The 26,871-nt window shown below is 43.7% G+C and overlaps 1 protein-coding gene across 1 annotated transcript in view; it reads right to left on the bottom strand.

Annotated features, from left to right (window-relative positions):
• ZZEF1 (zinc finger ZZ-type and EF-hand domain containing 1) overlaps positions 1-26,871 on the bottom strand; it is a 226,841-nt gene that overhangs the window by 179,843 nt on the left and 20,127 nt on the right. Inside the window, exons 2-4 of the mRNA XM_068268505.1 lie at positions 16,623-16,767; positions 8,740-8,934; positions 6,436-6,607 (exon numbers count right to left, since the gene is read on the bottom strand). Of these exons, the coding sequence (XP_068124606.1) occupies positions 6,436-6,607; positions 8,740-8,934; positions 16,623-16,767 (512 nt within the window). The remainder of the gene's footprint in view (positions 1-6,435; positions 6,608-8,739; positions 8,935-16,622; positions 16,768-26,871) is intronic.

Below are 26,871 nucleotides of genomic sequence, written 5' to 3'. Positions count from 1 at the left end.
GTTATAGACTCCTCCAGCTGTAGGGATTAGCATATTTAACTGAGTAGCATTCTTATTCTTTTTGCTCTTATTGTTTGCATATATATATTTTTAGTATTTTTTAGTATATATAAAACTCTTGTATACAGCAAGTGTGGAAGCGTATTATCAAAAGATGTTTTTAAATTCCATAGAATTACTGTAAGTTTTTTCCATTAGCCTTAGTGCAGGGAACGTGTGAGTAACTGATTCATATTGAACTCTGGGACATGTAGTGTATGGCCAGGACCAATATAAAGAAACTGTGGTCACGTGGGCAGTGCGTGTTTAATCTCGAGAGGCTTGTGGGGGATTGGAGCTCCCAAGTGCACGCCACGGACCAATCAGGGCTAGCACTAATATAACTAAACATCCATTGGCCAAGGGAGGGGAGGAGTATTATCCGAGAGGATTATGGGGAGTGTAGTATTCAAGCTCCCATTGCGGACCAATCAGATCACACTTTTTGGTCAGATGACAGCGCACGGCGAATGGAAGCAGCGCATCTGGCTGCATTATGCATAGGAGAAACTTAAAAGAGCGTCTTCAGCTCCGATAGGCCAAGCCCCTGATGAGTCAAGTGACGAAACTAGTAGGGCGTGGCCTGCGGAGCACGGAAGACGCTACATGCTGTTCTTAATGCGCATTGATCTTTGGTGTTTGTAAGTGCACTACTTTTAAAATTTTTTAAATAAAGACAGTATTACGCTATGTCGAGATCTCTCTGAGTCTTAGGCTGTATGATCCAAACTGTGGAGAAAGAAATTGGCTGATGCCACACGCTGTTGATGCTGGTCCCTGTCGGTCAGCGCATGATATCTGGTGAGAGGCTTGCATTACTGGTCTGGTGGAGGACACACTGGGTGACATTGGAACAGTGGTTGGAAGTGCACTGGTGGATATAACTGTATTTAAAATCAAAACAGTATTACGCTATGTGCTTGCACCTTACTTTTTATTACATGTGTGAAGAAGCTGAAGGATATTGAAAGATCCGGGAGTTACTGGCTGGGCCACAAGCGTGATTTGCTGATTGTAATTGATCGGCCATAAAATCTGGTGAGCGCTTTGGTTTTATATATGAGGATCCAGTGAACTATGTGGAATTCTGGGAAGATTGATTATTATACTGAGGACAATCTCTTGCAGAGGGGATGTTGAGCGCCGCTTTACCTTTCTAAGATTTGTTTAATGGACTGTGAAACACACACAGATTATAAGAGAAGGCGATCCATCTGGTGTTATAATAATTGAGATTACTGTATTGATTCGTATTTGTGAATTTAAGTGAGGAGCGCACAGCTAGGATTAATTATCCCTAATTTTATTTTTCTATCTTGCAGTGTGTATTGAGGAAACCCCAGTGAATGCTAATGGGGGGGGAATTGTGCTACATTTATCCTCAATCCACTAAGTCACACTTCACATAAAAACAATTTCTAATGACCAATGATTTTAAATTATTTATTAAAAGTCAAGTTTTAGACATTTAGTCTCCTCCAATCTAAGGTTATTACTGTGTTCTTAGACTTTCAGAAGCATAGTTAGAATGTTTCTGAAGCATTTTCAGTTCACCTTGATTGCTATGGAAGACCTGCCTTGTGCAGTTCTCCTCTGAAAGTCTAGTCAATTTACCACCATGTATTCCCTTCCTTGGGTCAAATGGTCTTACCAGAATTGAAGACAAAGTTTATGCATGGCTGGAGGCTTAAAAAGAAATATTACTGAATATAGCTTCTAGAAATTGCTCATTTTTAACAATAATACTTTATAAACTACAGTGGCTTGCAAAAGTATTCAGCCCCCTTGAAGTTTTCCACATTTTGTCATATTACTGCCACAAACATGAATCAATTTTATTGGAATTCCACGTGAAAGACCAATACAAAGTGGTGTACATGTGAGAAGTAGAACGAAACTCATATAGGATTCCAAACATTTTTTAAAAATAAATAACTGCAAAGTGGGGTGTGCGTAATTATTCAGCCCCCTGAGTTAATACTTTGTAGAACCACCTTTTGCTGCAATTACAGCTGCCAGTCTTTTAGGGTATGTCTCTACCAGCTTTGCACATCTAGAGACTGAAATCCTCGGCCATTCTTCTTTGCAAAACAGCTCCAGCTCAGTCATATTAGATGGACAGCGTTTGTGAACAGCAGTTTTCAGATCTTTCCACAGATTCTCGATTGGATTTAAATCTAGACTTTGACTGAGCCATTCTAACACATGGATATGTTTTGTTTTAAACCATTCCATTGTTGCCCTGACTTTATGTTTAGGGTCGTTGTCCTGCTGGTGAACCTCCGCCCCAGTCTCAAGTCTTTTGCAGACTTCAAGAGGTTTTCTTCCAAGATTGCCCTGTATTTGGCTCCATCCATCTTCCCATCAACTCTGACCAGCTTCCCTGTCCCTGCTGAAGAGATGCACCCCCAGAGTATCATGCTGCCACCACCATATTTGACAGTGGGGATGGTGTGTTCAGAGTGATGTGCAGTATTAGTTTTCCGCCACACATAGCGTTTTGCATTTTGGCCAAAATGTTCCATTTTGGTCTCATCTGACCAGAGCACCTTCTTCCACATGTTTGCTGTGTCCCCCACATGGCTTGTGGCAAACTGCAAACTGGAATTCTTATGCTTACTGTTAACAAATGGCTTTCTTCTTGCCACTCTTCCATAAAGGCCAACTTTGTACAGTGCATGACTAATAGTTGTCCTATGGACAGAGTCTCCCGCCTGAGCTGTAGATCTCTGAAGCTCGTCCAGAGTCCCCATGGGCCTCTTGACTGCATTTCTGATCAGTGCTCTCCTTGTTCGGCCTGTGAGTTTAGGTGGACGGCCTTTTCTTGGTAGGTTTACAGTTGTGCCATACTCCTTCCATTTCTGAATGATTGCTTGAACAGTGCTCCGTGGGATGTTCAAGGCTTCGGAAATCTTTTTGCAGCCTAAGCCTGCTTTAAATTTCTCAATAACTTTATCCCTGACCTGTCTGGTGTGTTCTTTGGACTTCATGGTGTTGTTGCTCCCAATATTCTCTTAGACAACCTCTGAGGCCGTCATAGAGCATCTGTATTTATACTGACATTAGATTACACACAGGTGCACTCATCAGTCAATGTCTATGGGCAACTGACTGCACTCAGACCAAAGGGGGCTGAATAATTATGCACACCCCACTTTGCAGTTATTTATTTTTAAAAAATGTTTGGAATCATGTATGATTTTCGTTCCACGTGTACACCACTTTGTATTGGTCTTTCACGTGGAATTCCAATAAAATTGATTCATGTTTGTGGCAGTAATGTGACAAAATGTGGAAAACTTCAAGGGGGCTGAATACTTTTGCAAGCCACTGTATTTAGTCAGATTTTTCCTTGGTAAAATCTTTCCTCTCCCAGATTTACATTGGATACTCCCAGTTTTATCCCAGGTGGCAACATCTCTACTGCTGATCGGTGCATCACTGTGGAATGTTGGTTTACTGTGTGTTCTGAAGCCAGTAGAAACACCACCTGGTCTCCCAGGGTGCTCTGGGAGAATCCTGGATAGCTAAACATCCTAGGGCAAACATCGCTGGGAGCGCAGAATTTAATACATACAGCTATATAAAGATATAGGATGTTTGATGCTGAAACCAGAATAATGAATGTAAAAATGGGCATCCAGAATAATTTATTACAGTGCCTCTTTAAAGTGAACAGTCTCTCTCTACAGCAAACTGTATTAGAAATGGTAAGGGAATTACATTGGGTCCATAATTTTATTTACAGTATCTAAAGCCAGATTCCAAATAGCAATAGGATATCATGCAGGAGTGAGGTAGCATGTATTATGTATGTAATTTGATGAGTAGCACATCTTGGTACCCTGCCATGCTTGCTTAGAAACCATTTTTAGGGCTCGTTTAAAACTAGCTGGACGCCCGGCGTTGCCCGGGTATGTATTTGGCTGGTGTTGGCCCTGCCCCCTTTTCCTAACTAACACACAATTAATTATTTAATGACCAAGTTTGTGAGCTTTGCAGTCTTTGGCATCAATAATTGCATTGAAATAAAATAAATCTGATTGGCTGTGGCTCCACCCCTTTTCTGAATTTGAACCCAAATCACCCAATGGCCAAGTGTACCAGGTACAGTTGATTAACAGTGCAAGAGGTTTGTGCCATTAACAGTGCAAGAATGGCAGCAATTAAATATTCCCCTTAAAAATCAATAGGTGGATTTTGATTGGCTTTTGTACGCTCCACCCACATTTCTGAATATTAATCCCAGTCACCCAGTGACTAACTGTGCAAAGTTTGAGAACCCTACCATTAACAGTGTAAGAATGGCTGCAGTTTACATTTTCTCAGTCAAATGTGTATTTGTCTCCACCCACTGATGACCCGGTATTGCCCGATTATGTATTTAGCTGGTGTTGGCTGCACCCACTTTTCCTAACCTTAACACACAATTACTCAATTACCAAGTTTGTGAGCTTTGCGGTTTTGGCATCCATAACCTGCATTAAAATGAAACAAATAAGATTGTCTGTTTGTGGCTCCACCCCCCTATTATCAATTTAAACCCCAGTCACCCAATGATCAACTGTACCAGGTTTAAGGCTTGTGCCATTAACAGTGCAAGAAAGGCAGCAATGAAATATTCCCCTGAAAAATCAACAGATAATTTTTGATTGGCTTTTGTAGACTACCCCCACTTTTCTGAATATAAATCCCAGTCACCCAGTAACCAACTGTGCAAAGTTAGAGAACCCTACAATTAATAGTGTAAGAATGGCTGCAGTTTACATTTTCCCAGTAAAATTTGTATTTGTCTCCGCCCACTTATGACCCCGCGTTACCCGCTTATGTATTTGGCTGGTGTTGGCTGTGCCCACTTTTCTAACCCGCACACACAATTAATCAATTACCAAGTTTGTGAGCTTTGCGGTGTTTGGCATCAATAATTTGCATTGGAATTAAACAAATCTAATAGGCTGTTTGTGGCTCCACCCCCCTTTCTCAAATTGAACCCCAGCCACCCAATGATCAACTGTACCAGGTTTGAGGCTTGTGCCATTAACAGTGCAAGAATGGCAGCAATTTAAATCTTCCCCTTGAAAATCATTAGGTGAATTATGATTGGCTTTTGTAGGCTCCTCCCACCTTTCTGAATATTAATCCCAATCACCCAATGACCAACTGTGCAAAGTTTGAGAACCCTGCCATTAACAGTGTAAGAATGGCTGCAGTTTACATTTTCCAGTGAAATTTTTATTTGTTTTCGCCCCCTTTTTGGTTATGGGAATAAAAAGTATCCTATACTTTATTCCAGGTAATGTACTATGTGTGTGCCAAATTTCATTCAAATCCGTTCAGCCATTTTTGCGTGATTGAGTAACAAACATTCAAATATCCAAACATCCGAACTTTCCCATTTATTATATTAGAAGGATGCAAGACATTCATGGTGCACTGATGGTTATAAGGCAATGCAAATGTTAAAAATATCAGCAATTCAAAAGAAAAATACTTTTGGCATATTACAATAGAAACTCAAAATATAAGCTCACTGAAAACACACAGTAGCCTCCCTTTAGCCTTTACAGTTTCTCTGACACACTGCTGCCACTCCGTATATTTTGTGATGTTTGCATGTAGACAAGCTGATATTCCTGAAAAACAGCCTCTTCAAAGACCAAATGGTATTTTAAATCACCAAAGATGCATTTGCAAACAAAAGCAATGTTTTTCCACCTTGGCTCACAGAGAAAGTAGTCACATGATCTGCTTACGTATTGTGTGTCGTCAACTGCACTACATCTGCTGGTCTATAAGATGAGAATGCTGCAGACATGCATCACAACAGTTAATATTACATAATATTACATTAGCAACAGTTAATATTACATGTTCAAATCCTGTAGATTTACAATCACATGAAAACAATGGAATTTCATTTGAGGATTTTATTTACTACTAGTAGACCTAAGCCCGTTAATAGAACGGGCTCTAGGTCTGTCTCACAACCCCCCTACCCTCCCGCCCCTGTGATCGCCGCATGTCAGCGCGCATACGCCTTCGCACACGTCAGCCCGGTCCCCTGGCCTCGTCCTCTTCCTGTCCCAACGCCTGTCCGTGCTGCACATGCGCAGTAGCAGAAACGCACAGACACAGGGGACTCAGAGACACTTTCCGATTATTTTGTAATTACATGAATGACTGGAGGGAAAGCAGAATGTTAAAATACTTACCATAGTTGTCCTTTAAGGCTCAGTTTGGGGATATGCAGCAAAATTACATCATGCAGTATTGTCATCAAAACAATGTCTCCACTGAGCTTGGCCACAGATGCACTTCAGTGCATAGAGGAAAAATGAACCTACTGTACATACTAAATGTACTGTAACAAATAATGATTACAGGAATGCCCATTACCGTATCCAGTGTGAACGAGCACTCCCATCTGACTGCCAGTATGAGGTTGTCTCTCCATTAGTCATCTTGTCTATGTCTAAGGAGTTGGAAGAGGCTTCTATGCTACTGTAACACTTTGTTACTGTTTTATACTTCAACAAATCATCATTACCACTTAGAGCAAGCGGACATTCTGAAAAATAGAGAAAAAAAAATAAAGATAAGCTAATACATGAATATCAAATATACAAAAAAAAAAATAAAAGACAGAGTCAGCTATCTGATGGTTTATGCTTTGCAGTGTAGCGGTGAGTTAAAATATAAAAATAATAATAAAAAATACAGTTGGTGCTGCCCAAAAAAAAGTCCATACTCCATACATGGACCAGTTACCAATAAATAAAAAAAAATCCTGTCTTATAAAAAAAATCGCAGGAAAAAGCCATGTACAAATGATATCATTCCTTGCCCTCCAGGTAATAAGTAACTGCAGCACTGTTCAGTATCAAGCGAGTCTACTGTAGTTACAGGACAGTGTTGCCTGGCATATACAATTATCTGAAGGGCAAAGGTTGAGGTCTTTAATTGGGGCAGGATTTTCCCTAAGATTTAAAGGTGAGGGGAGAAGGAGTGGTGAAATACAATACCTGTTATAAGACTGGAGAGGCCTCTTTTGCTCTGTCCCTTCTGCTGGTAAGCATAGTGTAGTGAGTGCATATGGGAGAATTATTTAACAGTGGTCTCTTCATGAACTAATCCCTAAGCAAGATTTGCTCTTAAAAATGTACCTGAAGTAGGCAGAAAGTTTCTAAAACAAAAACATCCTCATGTACTGGGGTGTGTGTTCCCACAAGCTGCACCCTCCAGTTCCTTTATCCTCATTTGTATAATGGAGTAATCCCACATGTAAGCTCTGGCCACATCCACTTAAAGAGACACTGAATCTCGCCTCAGTGCTTATATTCAGCAGGGGCATGTGTGCCCCTGCTAACACGCTGCTATCCCACGGCTAAACGGGGGTCTCTTACCTCCCAAATCCCCTCCGTGCAGCGGAGGATCACTTCCGCATTGAGGCATGGCTAATGGCCGCAGCCCTGCCTCACGCGCGTCTGTCAGCGCGTATCTCCGCCTCTCCCCCGCCCCTCTCAGTCTTCCTTCGCTGAGAGGGGCGGGGGAGAGGCGGCAATGCGCCGCTGATAAACGGCGCTGAGAGGCAGGCTGTTGAGGCTGTTAGCCCTGCCTCAACAGCAGCAAAATCTACTACCAAGTTGGTCATAGATTTTGCAGGGGGGGATTTGGGGGGTAAGGGACCCCCGTTTAGCCGCGGGATGGCGGCGTTTTAGCAGGGGCACACATGCCCCTGCTGAATAGAAGCACTGAAGCGAGATTTATTCTCGCTTCAGTGTCTCTTTAAAGGGAACCTAAACTGAGAAGGATATGGCTTTTTCCTTTTTAAAATAATACCAGTTAACTAACTCTCCTGCTGATCCTGTGTCTCTAATACTTTTAGCCACCTCCCCTCAACAAGCATGCAGATCAGGTGCTCTGACTGAAGTTAGACTGGATTAGCTGCATGGTTGTTTCAAGGGTGCGATTCACCCACTATTGCAGCCAAGGAGATCAGCAGCACTGACAAGCAACTGGTATTGTTTAAAAGGAAACATCCATATCCCTCTCAGTTAAGGTTCCCTTTAACTTGAATACTTTGCCAGCCTTTGCCCCTCTTTGTTAACATTTCCTTCTTTTGCAGCAGCTTGTACGGAGAAGTTGGGGTGACAAAGCATTATTTGGCACTGTATCCAGTTTAAAAACAAAGTAACTGCTATCACACTCAGATTTGATCCGTTTTGCCAGCAGGGAATACAATGAAAATAAACAGATGAAGCAGCTTGTCACTAAACACACCCTAAGTACATAGGGATTATTTTATTTATTTTAAAACCTTTTCTCCCCACTTTAGGATTGCTTTGGTTTTAGCAATAAAGTTATCTGATGGTCTGTTGATAGCCAAGAAAAAGATTAGTATTATTTTAGGATGAGTCACTATGGCTGGTTTTCAGACAGGTTCAATGCCACAATTTCCAGCAATTGGGACATTTACAAGAAAAACCTGCACAAGTCCACATTCATTCATACTTTCCGTGACCATGTGGTACACAATTTGTAAGTTTGCAGTTACCAATCGGCTTACTTCACTGGCAGAAACTATTTGACAAATGGTGAATGCAAAATACCAATTTCAGTTCCATGCCAGCTTAGCTTCAACCTAAACTTAAAATATAAAAGCTGTGAAATGCGACAATGACCATATAATATGCCACTAACCCTTCTCTTTTTTCATAAGTTTCTCTAAGTAATCCTTCACCACTGAAGAGCGCATAGTGAAGATGTTATTGCAGCAATCCAGCATAGGATAAGGGATCACAGTACTGGGGATGCGGTTTCGATGTAGAAAGCGGAGAGTTTTTGAGGAATGCAAGTTAAGACGGTCTTTTGATTTGGAGACTATGTCAATGAATCCTGGGAAAAAAATAAAAAATACATTACTAATACTTCATTTCAGACACATAAAGCATACATTTGTACATAAATAAATAGATCTGCTATTGCCAAGTACAATGTGAACAAAATATGTAGAGCGCTAAAGCCTGTACATATGTCAGATTGAAGTTGTTTAAAACTTCCAACAACAGATATGGTTGTATTGGATGAAAACCGGTATGAGAAAAGAAACCAAAATGACAATACATGACGACAAAGCATGACCGATATCGCGTATTCAGGCTGGTACACCTGCTGGATGGATTCGGACAGTGATTGGGCAGATAGCGTGTAGTCAGTGTGTACAATGTCGCTCAAATTACATGTTGTCATACTAGTTCAAGTGAAATTGTTGATAAAAAAGCAATCCTCTCAATTTAGATCTATATAAATCACAATGGAAATTTCATGCATAAAGACCACCTCGGGCAATAATCTAGTGTGTGTACAGGAGCAGCCCCCTCCCCAACCCATCTCGTGTACTGCTAGCCTCTAGGCTAGTGACACAGTTATACAGAAGTTGGCACTGAATAGTCACTCAAAGGTTTGATACATTTACTTTGGTGTCACCTGCAGACAGGGCTACATGCATGCCTTCACCCCCCTGTCAGCAAAGTGAGTGAGGGGCATGTCAATTTTATGATTAGAGCAGCTTCAGCTCCTCTGGGGTTGCCATGCAGTCTACTCGCCAGTTAACCAGCTGGGCGGTATGGACGAGCTCAGCTCGTCCAGTACCGCCGGAGGCTGCCGCTCAGGCCCTGCTGGGCCGATTTTAATGAAGTAAAAAGGAGCACACGCAGCCGGCACTTTGCCAGCCGCGTGTGCTACCTGATCGCCGCTGCAGCGCGGCGATCCGCCACGTTCAGCGGCGAAAGAGGGTCCCCCCAGCCGCCCGAGCCCAGCGCAGCCGGACCGAAAAGTTCCGGCCAGCGCTAAGGGCTGGATCGGAGGCGGCTGACGTCAGGACGTCGGCTGACGTCCATGACGTCACTCCGCTCGACGAGGAAAGCATAACAAGAAGGGCTGCTCATCGCGGCCTTTCTTGTTACTTCTGATCACCGGAGGCGATCAGAAGCACGCATTCGGAGCGCCCTCTAGTGGGCTTTCATGCAGCCAACTTTTAGTTGGCTGCATGCAATAGTTTTTTTTTATTAAAAAAAAAAAACGTCTGGTCGCCAGCCTGGCGATCTTAATAGAACGCCAGGCTGGTTAATAACACATACAGGAAGAGAGGAATTTTTAAACCATTTTTCTGGGAAGCCTGCATCATAAACCCTGAACACATGCTAGATGATGTTCAGCTGAGGTGAAATGTGCTCATACTTACTCGCCCTGCCAGACACAGCTTGTATATGTACAGCACCATCATCACTTTTCTTCTCTCAACTGACAGTACACACTGCTAAGTTATAGTCGAGCAGCATGTCTGTGCAATGCTAGTACCATGCAATGTTGCCCTAATGATTTGGCAACAATTTGTTAAAGTGCAAGCCTGTGTACAAGCGCATGCACGCACGCACACACACACCGTTTTTCCCTTGGAAAAAATGCTATTTGAGGCTACAGGTGAGTGAAGACATGCACAGAAGGCTGCAAATTCAAATGCAAAGGTAGTTTTTTATCAATAAGTTTTATAATAATTTGTGTACTACTGAACCACATCACGGTGGAATTTCACTTATCAGCTGCCATTACATGACAAGCGAATATAAATGTAGTACTACTATGCTTACCAGTTAACTTCACCAAGGGCCATGCATTTCATATCCAAACACTAATACGCAGACACTGCCAAGGGGAACAAGTAAGGACTATAAAACACAAGCAGCATACAGAATAAAGTGCCTGCCCTACAGTGCAGCAAAAAGAGAACCTCTATATCAGTCTCACAATAAATCTGGCTTCAGTCATAACACACTAAAGACCGTTCACATTGCCATCTTCAAATTATTCTGTTTACAGACATACTGATTTGGAGTTTAGGTTAATATGTTAGCATGTGTCACTGTGCACCTGATACATGAATATCAAATGCAGACAATGATCTTCATCCCAAATATGCAACATCAAAATATGTGTTTTGACACTTTATTAGGCAGTAGATGGGCTGTGTAATGGTAGGTTGTATAAAAGAGAGCAGTATATGGCTGCAGATCCATCACCACCAGTCATATGATTGAGTATCCTTCAGATGATATAGGAATGGGGCAGAGAAACTGATATGTACTCAAAATGTATTACTCATTCAGGAATTAACTCATGTGGCTGCATCCTTGCATTTACAATCCGTTTGAGAACAGGGAGTTGTTAACAGAAGAAATTAAGGAACTTACTAGTATGACAAAGCAGTTTGGCACTAGCAACAAAATCCACACACAAAGAACCTAGATACAGTCCAATACGCAAACAACCTGCTCAGACCACACCATCAGTTAGGTTGGGTAAAATGCCATGACAGCCCAGCTAAAGCAAATACATCTAGTCACAGACAAATATTGAGGCTTTAGTTCAGTTTATGTCCTGTGCATGTTAGGAGTATGTGCTTAAAAGGAAGAAGGAGATTAAAGTCTAAGCAAGGCTTACAAAATATGCTACACAAATTTTATTGAAATCTGCCCTTACTCTTATACTTCACAAAATAAACCATTAACCCAGCTGCAGCACTAGTGCAAATATTTTTGGCAAAAAATGAACTATACACAACCAATTATGCTGGCCAAAGCCACTGTTCTCCTTACCCGTCTCACACTGTGCCCTTGTCCTTCCACAGCAACAGAATGCGTTTGCTTGCCTCTAGGTTAGCAACATTTCTGTACAGAGCTTAGCCTCAAACTGTTCCTCAAGGGGCAGAGTCCCCAATCTCAGCAGGCGACAGAAATTGTGTATGCACCTTAACGTTTCAGCAATCCACTATGTCTTGTGACATAGCACAGTTAGGGGCTACAACCTTCTGCTGTAAAAAAAAAACAGATACATCACCTAATCCTGCTCAAGTTTTGCAGGGTCAGTAATGGAGATGGAAATTGTCCTAATGTTTGTTTTGAAAATCATAGAAGGATGATGGAAAAAAAATAAAAACGTGAAACAAAGCAGCCAATTAAGGGCCTGTTCACACGGGCGTCTCATTTAGCAGATGCTAAACACTTTTCTACTGAGCAGAAAAGCATTTGGCATCGGTTCCGGCCATTACATTGCGAAAGGAAAAAATAAAATTAAATAAATAAAGACTGGCGGGAAATTGTTGAATCTCGGAAAAACAACTGCATAGCGGTGAGAACGCAAGGCAATATTCCGGTGCTGCTATGCTTTGTATAGCAGCTTAAGCAAATGAAAAATGCAGCATGCATAACTATAGCAATTGGAAAAAAAAAATTGCGTCACAAACGCAGCGCACTATTGGAAACATCTCCACTCGGTTTCTAATAGTTAACTGAGTACCTACCATTTTGTGATCCAATAGTGAACGATTTTACAACTTTATGTTTTGTAAAAATGGTTGTTGTGTTAACACTAGTATATCTGTTCTGGTCTGTGCACTGTATAGGTTGGTGAGATCACGCCTAACAAAATGAATGAAGCATATGAAGCACAAGGCATACTGATGTATAATAAAGCATGTGACACAGAGCAGACGTGGGTGTTCTGAGGCATGTGACCGCACCAGTCACAGTAGTATTTGGTATAATGAAGCACAAGGTACAGAAGAATAAAGTTTAACCTCCCTGGTGGTATGATTCTTTCTGAATGTTAGGGTCTAAAATGGGTACAATTTTTATGAGCCTTTAGACCCCAATAGCAGGAAAATAATCATACCTCAGATAGATCTGCAGCAGCCCTGCACAGACTCACCTGCCCAGGATCCAGCACTGCAATTCTCTTTCCTGTCCTCCGGGTGGTGATCTACCCCTAAGGCGAGATTGCCATCTGTCATCATGTGACAAATGGTGACCTCACCCGAGGGATCGAGGGCCGGTGTAATGTCTGATTGCGCTGCCCGGAAGCTCCCTTTCACACTGAGTAGCACGCATGCTCAGTGTGAAGTTAATTATGCTGCTGATGGTAAAATACTAAATATCTCCGCTTCCACACATCATACACTCGCCAAATTTTCAGAGTAGGAAGAGGATCCCCCGAACGACCTCTATGCCAAATTGCAGCCCCCGAGCCCCGCTGGTTAAGGAGATAGATTAGAGAAACTTATCTCGGGAACCAGTGGGTCTCGGGGGCTGCAATTTGGCATAGAGGTAATTCGGGGGTTCCCCTCCCTACCCTGAAAATTTGGAGAGTGTAGGATGTGAAGAAGCAGAGATATTTAGTATTTTACCATCAGCAGCATAATTCAATAGGAACTGTGGCTGCACAGTCTCCTACTGCGCATGCGGGGCAGTGCAAATCCAAAGGCAGCGTAATCAGACACAACACCGGAAAAAGTCTAGTAGCAAGCATTCAGATCCCGGGGAGAGGAGTTACAAATGCCCACTACCCTTCAGGTTCCGTACACACTCCTCGGTGGCTTACCCGGCTCAGGATTACAGCTCTCAGCATGGTTTTTTTTTGTCAGTCTCTGGGTTATGAGGCAAGAAATACTAGGAGGAATGAAATCCATTGTGTGATGTGCAGAAGGGAAGGAAATGATATGGGGTAGGAGTCCAAAAAGAATAAGGTATTATGAGGTAATGAAAAATAAATCTGGAGAAAGATCTAATATGAGGGACACAAAGAACCTAGGTATAATGAGGCAAGACATACAGGGCATATGCAATATAAGGTGAGGCTCACAGTGTGCAAGCTTTTTACCTGACATTGCTCAGGATGTACCAGCAAATTCAATTGCTGGCTTCACCTGAGCAATGTCCAAGTGCAAAGAGCATTACTCAGGCAAATAATAGGTACCGTAATCGCCTGAGCAAAGCTCCTCTATGCCAGGCGATGGGGAGCCAGGTTTTGTGCTGTGGTGCTGTCCTTTAGCACTACTGCACAGCTGCTTCACTATCCATCGCCACTAACTGTCCAATTTCTAGCAAAAAATAATTTGAGCGATCAGAAATTCTGCTCAGAAGTGAAATCGTTCCCTACACCATCAACAAACCAATCTTTGTTTCCTATGTATCCCAACCAACAAGAAAATCCAAATTTTGGTTTGACTAAAATCCTATCAGACGATTATTTTTATAATCGTTCGTAATCGATTGTGCCCATCAATGAAGATTATTCACAACCAATCCAATCAGAATTTCTGATCGCTCGAACGATTTTTAGCTAGAAATTGGACCATTAGAGGCCACCTTTATACCGTAAATTAAAAAAACAAAACAAAAAACATCCCCCACTTTCCTTTTAAACTTTATTTTGGCCCTTCTTACACATGTAGGCTGGTAAAGCCAGGATGGCAAAGTATTTAACCTGCATGGGGCTATGCCATACTGACCAGCCCCCATGGTACATGATTTGGGGGGGGGGGAATCTGTGAAAAAGAGTGTTGACAAAGCTTCCCTCTCTCCAACAAAACCCTTGCTCATACTATGGACAATGTGCTCCTCCCTCACCTCTGGTGCCAAGGAGGAGGTGGGGCTGGATAGGTCCTGGGAAGGCTTATGTTGAAAACCAGGAACCCGCTGCTGTCCACAGGGAGCACATGCCGCTTCTTGCCAGTTTAGATCACCAGCCAATGAGACTCCTTACTGAGCAGGATGTTCATTGGTCCTCTTAACTGACCAATGAAAATCCTCTCACTTCAGGTGTGCTTTATCTTTTTAAAAAATTCACTTCAGGTACCATTTAATGCATCACACATTTACGATTACATTTACATGAGCTAAAGGATTAAAGGCTAGGTTCACTCTCGTCACTTTTTCTGTGGGCGTTTTCTGCACAGAACTAATGTTAGGGCCCTTTCACAACGTCTGCTTTTCGTTTTGTTTTTTAAAAGCCTTGTGATTTTCTTAACACAAGTACAGTAACGTTACAATTGGAATCGTTGGAATGCATTCATACAGCGCATTCATACAGCTGCGTTTTACCTGTATTTCAACTAAGGCCAACATACTGAAAATAGAAAAAGGCGAAATGCGTTTGCGTTTTACGATTTTTAGTGTGAAAGAGCCCTTAATTATTGGGCTAGTTCACACTTGAATGCGTTTTTTTACATGCAGAAAAACAATTGACAGCAATGCAACACTGTCAGACAACTCATGCAACAAAAGTGACACAGAAAACTAATAGACAAGTCTGGATCCAGCTTTAGTCAGCATTGCATACAATACAAAAATCAAATGTGAAGTGGAATAGAACCGTGGGAGCCACAATGGCAGTGGATCAAGGGAAAATAATGTGAGGTACGCATTATCTTATCATGCTAGCGAATCATGATAGCAGGGCAGGAAGTGGTCTTCCTCAGCATACAAACCCAAAAGCTATGCTCTCCAAACACATTTAAGGGACAACAGCTACAAAACTTTTAAAAAGAGAAGACTTTAATTAAACAGTGTGGGCGTTTGCTAGATGCTGGACTACTCTCTGAATCTCTCTCTTGGATTTAGTTCTTTTAAAAAGTGTCATTTACAAAAATGTTCTAATATACAATTCATGCACATTTGACTTAAAGGGGAACTTCAGCCTAAACAAACATACTGTCATCAAGTTACATTAGTTATGTTAATTAGAATAGATAGGTAATATAATCTCTTACCCACCATGTTTTAAAAGAACAGGCAAATGTTTGTGATTCATGGAGGCTGCCATCTTTGTCATGGGGGCAGCCATCTTTTTGGTTGAAAGGAGGTGACAAGGAGCAGGAGACACAGTTCCAACTGTCCTGTGTCCTGATTACCCCTCCCAGCTGCACACACTAGGCTTCAAATGTCAAATTCAAAATGTAAAAAAAAAAAAAAATTTGCAAAACAGCAGAACGAGAATAACAACATCAGAAATTCCATCATGCTTTGCACAGCATCAGGGGGAAAAAGCCCGGGCAGTTTTCTTCTGTGCAGCTAAAAATGAGGCTTGTATAAGAGAAACAAAGTTCTGATGCTGTGAAACTGTTAAAGAAACACCAAGCCTTTTCAGTGCTGCTGAGTCGATTTTTAGTCCGGAGGTTCACTTTAACTACTTTCGGACCAAGGTGATTGAAATCTACGCCATGTTTTGGTGGGCTCCTGGCTGTCAGAACGTAGATTTCAATCACCATCTGCAGCGCGCATTCGCCATTTCCGTCGCTCCCTGCCGATCGCGCCGCTCAAACCCGACGTTTCTCGCTGCAGCTCACAGGCTCTGCCTGTCTCTATGACGGCAAAGCCATGTGAGCCGGTCAGGAGCCGATTTCATTGGCTCCTGGCCATGTCTATGGAAGTAAGCAGCTCCCATTAGCTTACATTGATAAACACGGTCAGGAGCCAATGAAAGCGGCTCCTGATCGGCTCACGTGACTGTCATCATAGAGACGGCAGAGTCTATGTCCTGAAGATCCCGGCGTGCGGCGATTATGGTGGTTGCGGCGGGTATGCGCAGCGATTCATCGGAATTCCGTCGTTCTTGTACCAGCGGTCTCTGGCCCTTAAAGGGGCAGAGACCGCTGGTACTTAAGTGGTTAAATAATTATTACAGTAATTATGTTATTAGTCTTAAAAAAGATTTATTGGAAATGTTATAATTGGACATATCCAGGTTACCTGGTGTGAGAGAACAGGCCTGAAGCTGTCTGATTACATGACTCAGTTCTCCTTGAAGATTGGCACCACTGGAGGCCTTTATGGCTTCCAACACACTCTCCAAGTCCACCACCTCATCACCTTCTGTATCAAACTGTGCAAATGCCTGAAAGAGAAACCAATAGTTATTCTCAGGGGGGGAAAAAGAAGTATATGACTCATAAGTCATGCCTATTGCATTACTCTGCAGTTGTTGAAGCATACTAAGAAAACATGAGTCACTTTAAGCCAGAATGTTTAGCTCCTCTTAATTACTTTCGTGGGGTTGGATGAGAAGCAAAGAGCAGCAGGTACATGGCATACTTCAATCCAGCAATTAATGGCAGCAAAGGACTAAATAAAACATTAACAGCTCTGCACAATATGGAAACATAAAACTGTGCTGCTCTGCACATATCTTTCAGATCGCTGCCATTAAGTGCTGCTTCATTTAGATTATATACCCATACATCTGTTAACATAGCGTTAGCACACATTGACACTGGTATTTTGGAATGAATAGATCCTGCAGTAAAATGCAGCATGCTTTAGAGCTGCCTGCTGTAGGACTTAGCTCGGTAAAGACCAAAGAGCGAAACACAGAAGGTTTACCAAAACACCAGCTAAAGAGTTTTTAAGAGTTCTGTCAGAAACTGTGTTATCAGTCTGCTGACAGCGTGTACACACGTCCTACTGTCGGCAGAACGCCTGCCCGGCGGGAGGGTCTGACGGACCCATCGTTAGCTACAGTATGGCGTGTGTACGTGCCTTAAGTGACGAACACTACCCGATTAACGTGTTGTTTTTCACTTGAGATAGGAAATGTTTGGGAAGTGCTGCTTTAACCCTGTGTGTGCAGAGAGCTCAGACAGAGCTTTCTCTCACAGAGAGCAGATGAAATGTATCCTTTGTGCAGCATAAACATTTGTAATTTTGTGCGTGAAACCTAATCCCTGACAGGCTTTTGTTTTCATGTCAGACTGCAATGATTCATAACTTTGCAAATGACATTCCAAACGTAGCTAAAATCTACACACAATATATTAAGGCTTTTGCCTCTGATATTTAACATGAAAAGTAGGAAAATGTTTACACATTTACTTAGACATTGTAAATTGTCATTTTAGAACACTTGGCTTGATAGAGTGCCTTTAATTTTAACCAGTTCAGGACCATAGGCTTACATCCCCCTAGTGACCAGGCTATTTTTTTTACAATTTAGTGCACTGCAGCTTAAAGGATACCCGAACTGACATGTGACATGATGAGATAGACACGTGTATGTACAGTGCCTAGCACATAAATAACTATGCTGTGTTCCTTTTTTTCTTTCTCTGACTGAAAGAGTTAAATATCATTTATGCAAGTGGCTGACTCAGTCCTGACTCAAACAGGAAGTGACTACAGTGTGACCCTCTCTGATAAGAAATTCCCCTTTTTTACCTCTTTCTTGCTCACAGAAGCCATTTCCTGCTAGGAAAGTGTTCTATAGTTTTAATTTCTTATCAGGGAGGGTCACACTGTAGTCACTTCCTGTCTGAGTCAGGACTGAGTCAGCCACTTGCATACCTGATATTTAACTCTTTCAGGCAGATAAAGAGAAAAAGGAACACAGCATAATTACTTGTGTACTAGGCACTGTACATACACATGTCTATCTCATGTCACATGTCACTTCGGGAATCCTTTAAACTGTGTGCTGCAGAGCCATTAAACTTAGCACACACATGACCCCCCCCCCCCCCCCCCTTTTCTGCCCACCAGCAGTTTTCTGTCGGTGGGTTCTGATTGCTTCTGCTGTTTTTTGTTTTTTACTAATTTTATTAAAAAAAAATTCAATGATGTTTTTTTATTCATTTCTTTTTCTCCCCTCACTCCTTCTTGCCAGCCAATGAGGGCGATCCTCTCTCAGTCATCAGCCTATGAGAGGGGATCGCGATCGAAGCCTGACACGGCTGTCCCTACTACAGTGCTGCAGTAGATCGCAGTGCTGTACAATGTAAATAGATGGCATTTTGCACGCCGCGCGCCCCTGTAAAACCCCGCCCCAGGACTTAAAGGGACTCCAAGCAGTGCCTGTGGGTATGCCTTTAAGCATACCCACAAGTAATTTATTATATCCTCACACCTACCAGCATGATGTTTGTAATTATATCCCCCTGGGTTCCTTGTATTTCATTGCACTGCGCTGAATGGAGCTGCCGACACTGGGGAAAGTGTCGTCCTGCATAATACAATGCTGAATAAGGAATCCATGATGGCGGTCGCAAATTCGATTGCGAAAATAGGTGGTGGTTTATATATCAATGGAAAGAGGAGAAAGAGAGCTTCAAAATGGTATGCATCTTTCCACTTTACTGCACTGCTCGGAGTCCCTTCAACCACTTTCCGACCGCGTCAAGCCGATAGGCGTGGCCGCGGCTGCAGCCCCAGGACCGCCTAACGCCGATTGACGTAAAGTCCTGGGGCTCTGTTTTGCAGGAGATCGCGCGCAGGTTGTGCGCGCATCTCCTGCTTGGGGGCGGAGCTCCACCCCGTCTTCAGTCTCCGAGCTGCTATTACCGCTCGGGAGACTGTTAGACGGCGTGATCGCCGTCTATTTAGATCACGCCGTCTATTTCTATGTACAGCGCTGCGCTGCAACAATAATATTTTTATATAAAAAAAATAAACATGGGGGGGGGGGAGCGATCAGACCCTCACCAACAGAGAGCTCTGTTGGTGGGGAGAAAGGGGGGGAAATCACTTGTGTGCTGTGTTGCGCAGCCCTGCAGCTTGGCCTTAAAGCTGCAGTGGCCAATTTTACTAAAAATGGCCTGGTCACTGGGGGGGGGGGGGGGGGGGGTTAGCCCTGCAGTCCTCAAGAGGTTAATGCCTTTCAGTGTTAGGCAGTCCTGGGGAAGCCACATGACGCCTATTGGCGTTAGGCGGTCGGGAAAACAGTACTCAAGTGGCCAAGAGTATGCAATCTGGCCCATATGCAATGAACTTTTTCTGCTGAGGGCTTATTCACAGTGGGGCATTATGTTGGTTGTAATGTGACGTTAAAGTCACAATGCAGCATTACAACGCAATGCAAAAAACAGGTGGTAACACACATTAACACTGCGTTATCGTTGCATACAGTACGTACAGTAAAGCATACAGGCAATGAAAAGTATGCTTTCCTGTATCTGGTAACGTGTGCGTTTAGAGGTAAGGCATTGCAAGCAGTGTTACCATAATGCTACACTTCACAATGCGACCCTAATGTTGCACTGTGAACGTCCCATAAGATTAGCATTGCAGTGCGGTAAGCTGCGTTATAAGAGTTTATAACACAGCTCCGCAACATCCCACTGTGAATGTAGCCTGAGTTTTCTCCTAGGTAATATTCTTAAACTTGTTAAATAAATGCTTTCTAAATCACCAGCAAGCAAGAAAATACTTAAAATAGTTTTGATAGTACTTATTCAACTACTGTTTGGTACGGTTTCAATTTCAGAGAGCTGAAAAGTTATGCTAAATAGAAGATGAAAAATTACCTCCTAGGACTCCCAGATGCACCATGAATAATCCCCGCCCCCCCCCCCCCCCCCCTCTGTGGGCGTCAACATCCCCACCTCATCCTGGGCACCGGTGGAGGGGGAAGAGCCCCTTGTTCATGGATTGGACATGGGCTCTGGAGGAGAGGGCGAGGCTCGGCCGCCCCGCCCTTCCAGAGCCCTTCCAATACCATTGACCATGTGGGCTGGTATAGCTCAGGCTGTGGAGCCCCACATGGCACCTGTCTCTTCAATCTGGCTATCCCAGCCTGCATGAGTGATAAGGGGTTAGAGGCTTTGGAAGGAGGACCCCATGTCATTTTTTTTTTATTTACCTGTGATTTGGCCATTAAAAAGGTAAATCTAAAAAAAAAAAAAATTAAGTAGGGTCTCCCCTCCCCAGGTGAAATGAGTATAGGGGTATTGACGTAAAAGGAAAAAAAAAAAAACGCAACCACAAAAAAGTCCTTCTGTGTTCTTTATTAACCATAAATACTAACCTTTGTTACTCCCATGACAGTATCCTCAGAAATGATCCAGTGCCATATCCTCCTGACACCTGACAAACGACATAGAATACCGCACGTGTCGATCCCTGCCCCGACAACCGATGAACAGTGCCGCACACATCGATCCCATTCCCAGCCCTGGACTTGCTATAATAACTATAGCAAGCCCCAGAGCCATGACATTCTGGCTCTGGGGGTATTAATTTACAGGGTTGTGGAGTTGGAGTCTGTGGTTTCATAATCTGAGGAGTCGGATGACTTTTGTACAAAATCCACAGCCCTAGTAAGTATTGGACTAAGTAGTCGGAGTTGAGGAGTCAGAGTTGGAGCCATTCTGGGTAGTTGGAGTCGGATGATTTTGTACCGACTCCACTGCCCTGTTAATTTACGGTAAAAGTGAATGGCTAACGGTCGTTATTTGCCAGGAACGGTTACCTGGTGAATTAGTTTGTCCACCTCGACTATGGGGTAGAACACCTCAAGTGAGAGACAAATGGATGTTGCCATATTTATTTCCTTTTAAACAATGCACATTGCCTGGCTGTCCTGCTGATCTTTCTGGTTAGTAGTGTCTAGATCACACACCTGAAACAAACATGCAGCTAATCTTGTCAGATACACCTGATTGACATGCTTGTTCAGGCAGTAGTGCAATGCAAGGCAGATGGCATGCAATCATATGTGTTGCACTCTGAACACACAGCAACTTGCATTTACTTAGTGTTAATTGTGACCGAAACCACTTTTCAAGATTTCAAGTACAAAATAAAACTGTGGTATTCTATGAAAATCCATTCAGGAGTAGGACAATAAATACAGTTTATCTCATCACTTCATTTTCAATTCAGGTTTCACTTTAAGCTGCTTGTACAAAGAAGTACTTTGGCATTCCCCTACTACAATGGTACATATGGGAACATCCAAGACTGTGCCATATATAGTTGCAGAAGCTGGCAGTTTTCAGCTAGTTCATGAATCAGTGAATTTGAGGTTAAGTACAGAGAAATTCTCAACAAGGAACAGCATGAAAGGACATCTGAACTGAGAGGGATATGGAGGCTGCCATATTTATTTCTTTTTAAAAAATACCAGCTGCCTGGCAGTCCTGCTGATCTCTTTGGCTGTGTCTGAATCACACCTGAAACAAGCATGTGGCTAATGCAGTCAGACTTCAGTCAGAAACATCTGATCTGCATGCTTGTTCAGAGTCTACAACAAAGTAACAGAGGCAGAGGGATCAGCAAGACAGCCAGGCAATTTGCATTGTTTAAGGCTGGGTTCACACTTATTAAAAATCATGTGTTTTCCGTAGTCAATGTAAAATTGCACTTCTGCTAAAATTTATATTTTTGCATTCACATTTTCGCATGCAAGGGAAAAAAAAGTAATTCTTGCAGCATATATTTGCATATCGCGTTCGATTTTCCATTGACTTTCATTAGCTGTTCTTAAAAAAAAAAACGTATGCAAAAATCAAATGTGCATACGAATAAGAATTTTAAAGCAAAAAATGCGTGCAAAGAAAAAGTTCATATATTTGAGCACTCTGAGGCACAGAAACAGACTGCTACAATCAGCTGAGAAAACAATAAATCCGCTTTTTTACATTTTTTTAAACATAACATGACACTGTGGGATATCTGAAAGTCATTTTAGGAGTAGTAGGATAGATACAATTGTTTATCTCTTAACCGTTTGCCGCCCGCGTCACGCCAGTAGGTGTGGCCGCGGCAGCAGCCCCAGGACCAGCTAACGCCAATTGGCGGAAAGTCCTGGGGCAGCAGTTTACGGGAGATCGCGCGCACGCTGCGCGCGCATCTCCCGCTTGGTGGGCGGAGCAGAGCTCCGCCTTCAGTCTCCGAGCGGCGATCGCCGCTCGGGAGACTGTTACACGGCGAAACCGTCGTGTATTTACATGTGCAGCTCTGCGATCAGCAGCAGCGCTGCACTGGGGATAGCCGTGTGACGCGGCTGTCCCCATGGGGGGCAAGAGAGCGATCGGCTCTCATAGGCAGAAGTCTATGACAGCCGATCGCCGTGATTGGCCGGCTGGGGGGAGGGAGGGGATTTAGAAAAAAAAAAAAAAAGAAGATGGCAAAAAAATATTAAAAAAAACAAACAAACAAATATTTATAAAAAAAAAAAAATAAACACAGGGGGGGCGATCAGACCTCACCAACAGAGAGCTCTGTTGGTGGGGAGAAAAAGGGGGGGGGGGGGATCACTTGTGTGCAGAGGTATACGGCCCTGCAGCTTGGCCTTAAAGCTGCAGTGGCCAATTAAGGTAAAATTAGGCTGGTCACTAGGGGGGTTTACCACCATGGTCCTCAAGAGGTTAAAGAGACTCTGAAGCGAGAATAAATCTCGCTTCAGAGCTCATAGTCAGCAGGGGCACGTGTGCCCCTGCTAAACCGCCGCATACGCGCCGCTAAACGGGGGTCCCTTCACCCCCCTTCACCCCCACTGCGACACTTAGTCGCAGGCTTGGTCGCTCCTGGAGGCAGGGCTAACGGCTGCAGCCCTGCCTCCATTCGCGTCTATCAGCCGCGCATCGCCGCCTCTCCCCCGCCCCTCTCAGTGAAGGAAGACTGAGAGGGGCGGGGAGAGGCGGAGATACGCGCTGACAGACGCGCGTGGGGCAGGGCTGCGGCGGTTAGCCCTGGCCCAACCAGGAAGCGCTCCCCCGCTGCACGGAGGGGGATTTGGGGGTCAAGGGACCCCCGTTAAGCCGCGGGATAGCGGCGGTTTAGCAGGGGCACACGTGCCCCTGCTATATATGAGGTCTGAAGCGAGATTTATTCCGCTTCAGACTCTCTTTAACTTTCTTTTCACTTAAAGTTGAATTGAGGTGAACTTTTACTCATTGCATAATTGTGTCCCTTTCCTATTGTTTATAGGGCATTCCTCAAGCCAAATACTTCTTTGTTTTTATGCAGAACAGAGGCGCCAAAAGGATAAAAGGATGCTAAATGAGCTTTAACTTGAGCTTAACTTTTTTGTTTTTGTTTTAATAGTCTAATTCCCTATAAACCACGCCCACAGGTTTTCAGAGAGCCTTGGCAGTAGCAAGGGCTCATGGGAGCTCAGTCTGGGCAGAAGGAGGAGGTGTTACTAGCCATTGATTTCAGAGGCAGAGGGAGGAGGGGAGAGGTTTTTTTTCACAGGCTAAATGCTCAAGATACAGATAAGCCTGCCTCTGCGTAATGTTTACAAACAACATGGGTGCTGTCATTGTATCACAGGAAGAAATAATCATATTCTATTAAAGCTGTTTGCAGCTAGATTTGCTGTGTAAACTATCTAAACTTTAAATAAGATATATAGACAAGTTACTTGTTATAGTTAGTTTTTCATCTCGGATCCGCTTGAAGTACCACTTTAACCGCTTCCGGACCGAGGTAACTGAAATCTACTAGTTTGTGGCTGCTAATTCCTGCCAGGGCGTAGACTTCAATTGCCACACGTTGCGGACGTACTGATCTCTCGCTCGCTGAAGGCTCCTCGCTCTGCCGTTGCTATGACGGCAGAGTTCTGTGAGCCGGTCAGGAGCCGATTTCATTGGCCCCTGACCCTGTGATCACTGTGAGCCAATCCCATTGGCTCTCATTGATGACATGGTCAGGAGCCAATGAAATCTGCTCCTCACCGGCTCACAGAGAAGGGGCATGCGGAAATGGGTGGCCAGTGTGACCAGCGGGAGCAGCAGGTCCATGCAGCAATTCGCCGGTAAGCCCAGTTTTTTTGGTACCAACAGTCTCTGGGGCTTAAGGAGCCCGAGACTAATGGTACGCAAGTGGTTAAGGAACAACAGTGACTTTCTTGGCAGCTATCAGTCCAGTCAATACCTACGGTTCACTGCAGAAACTGAAAAGAAGTTTGCACAGTGTGAAACAGCTAGCATCTCATCACAGAGGAGAATGTGCTGCAGCGTGACTGTACAATAGTTGTTCCAATAGTGCTGCCCGAAGCAATCTTTATAGATTGTTCCAGCTAGGCAACAGATACTCAAAGGGGAAAAGATATTTTATTCTGATTACTCAGCTAACATGTGGATAATAGGGAAGACATCAGTTTTCTAGACAAGACAAGACAAGACAAATAACATTTATATCGCGCTTTTCTCCTGGCGGACTCAAAGCGCCAGAGCAGCAGCCACTAGGGTGCGCTCTATAGGCAGTAGCAGTGTTAGGGAGACTTGCCAAAGGTCTCCTACTGAATAGGTGCTGGCTTACTGAACAGGCAGAGCCGAGATTCTAGCCCTGGTCTCCGGTGTCAGAGGCAGAGCTCTTAACATTAATACCATCCAGCCACCTAGCAAAGTCTTCCATCTCAAATCTTCCTTTAAAGTCTAATTTACATCATGTTACAGCTTTTCTCCATCAGTGTAACCAGCCAAGTGTTCTCCACTTGGTTTGCTCTAACTGCCGATCCTTCTCTGATACACACAGCCAGTTTTTACCAGTGAAATTATTTATGTACACAGGACTCTGAAAGTGTGCTGTTGAGTGTAACTGCTGTTGAAATCCTGAAAGATATGTATATAAATCAGGCAGCCTAATTAGAAAGCCCCAAAACGTTTCGCCCTGTGGGAAGTTTCTTAAAAAAAATAAAAATGATTTGTTGGGGAAAAAAATAAAAATAAAAAAAAAGCCCCAGAACTGATCTCAGAGCCTCCCGTTTCATAAGCAAAACATTCCACTCATTTTTTAGCCCAGTCATTCAGCACAAGTAATTCTGGAGAGACCTCCAAAGATAGTGTAAATTACCATTTCCAGGAGACTATGAAATAGAAAGTTCTGCTTGAAAACGTATGCATCTAAAGGGCAGAATCACAATTTTCGTCATTGTGCCCCTTTAGGCTGGTTTCACAGTGGGACATTAAAGGGAACCGTAACTGAGAGTGATATGGATGTTTCCTGTTAAAGAGAACCAGAGAGGAATGGAGCCTGGAAAATGAAAAAAGCTTTTATACATGCCTGGGGCTTCTTCCAGCCCCATAAGCCTGAATCGCTCCCACGCCGCTCACACTTCCTGGAACCGCCGTTACCGGGCCCGTTACTTCCGGCTGACGCGGACAATTGTCCGCATCACAGGGGGTCCCTCCATACCCGTACGCATGCGGCTGCGCGGTAAGCAGCCTCATGCGTACTTGTATAGAGGGAGCTCCGTGTGATGTGGAGAATAGGCCGCGTCCGCCGTCATCCAGGCAGCAGAGGACGGCGGCGTGGGAGCGATCCGCGCGTATGGGGCTGGAGGAAGCCCCAGGTATGTATAAAACCTTTTTTTTACTCCTCTCTGGTTCCCTTTAAACAATACCAGTTGCCTGGCAGTCCAGCTGATCTCTGTGACTGCAATAGTGGCTGATTCACACCCTGAAACAAGCATGCAGCTAATCCAGTCTGACTTCAGTCAGAGCACCTGATCTGCATGTTTGTTCAGGGGCTGTGGCTAAAAGTATTAGAGACACAGGATCAGCAGGCGATTCAGGCAACTGGTATTATTTTAAAAGGAAAAATCCATATCCTTCTCAGTTTAGGTTACCTTTAAAGTCCCACGTTACAGCAGCCAGTAATGCAGCCTTAGGGCTCGTTTCCACTGTTGCGACGCGATTTCGGCCGCATTCCGACGCTTGTAAAAACGCATGCGGATGCGTTTCCACATGCGTTTTTACCCGCGATTTCGCATGCGATTTCGCATGGCAGGGTGCCATGCGAAATTAACCATGACACTGCCAGGGCTAAATAAAATTGAAAAAGGTGCGAAATCGCACGCGAAATCGCGGGTAAAAACGCATGTAACAAACGCATGCGTTTTTACTATTAAATACATTAGCGGCGATTCGCACGGATTCCCGACGCAGGCGAAATCGTTGGCTCTTTTGTGCGTTTTTTTCACGCTGAAAAAAACGCACCTCAACAACGCTACAGTGGAAACAGGCCCATCCACTTGTATTACATGTGCGGATCTGCATGCGTTGGACGCATGCAGATTCGCGATAGTGGAAACGAGCCCTAACTCACAGCACTGTAAAATCAATTGTGCTGTTCACAGTGCCCACGTTGCGTTACATAGTAACGCAGCAGGTTTCAACAAAGTGCTGCATGCTGTACGTTATACTGGGCTAAGCAGCGTTAGACTGTTTGCACATGCTCAGTAATGTTGGAGGAGGAGGTCTCCCCTCCTCCTCCGCAGCCAGCC

Source organism: Hyperolius riggenbachi, chromosome 2, assembly GCF_040937935.1.
Source record: "Hyperolius riggenbachi isolate aHypRig1 chromosome 2, aHypRig1.pri, whole genome shotgun sequence".
Classification (NCBI taxonomy): domain Eukaryota; kingdom Metazoa; phylum Chordata; class Amphibia; order Anura; family Hyperoliidae; genus Hyperolius; species Hyperolius riggenbachi.
The sequence above is the reverse complement of the archived record's forward strand: the minus strand, read 5'-3'. Positions and strand labels throughout refer to the sequence as shown.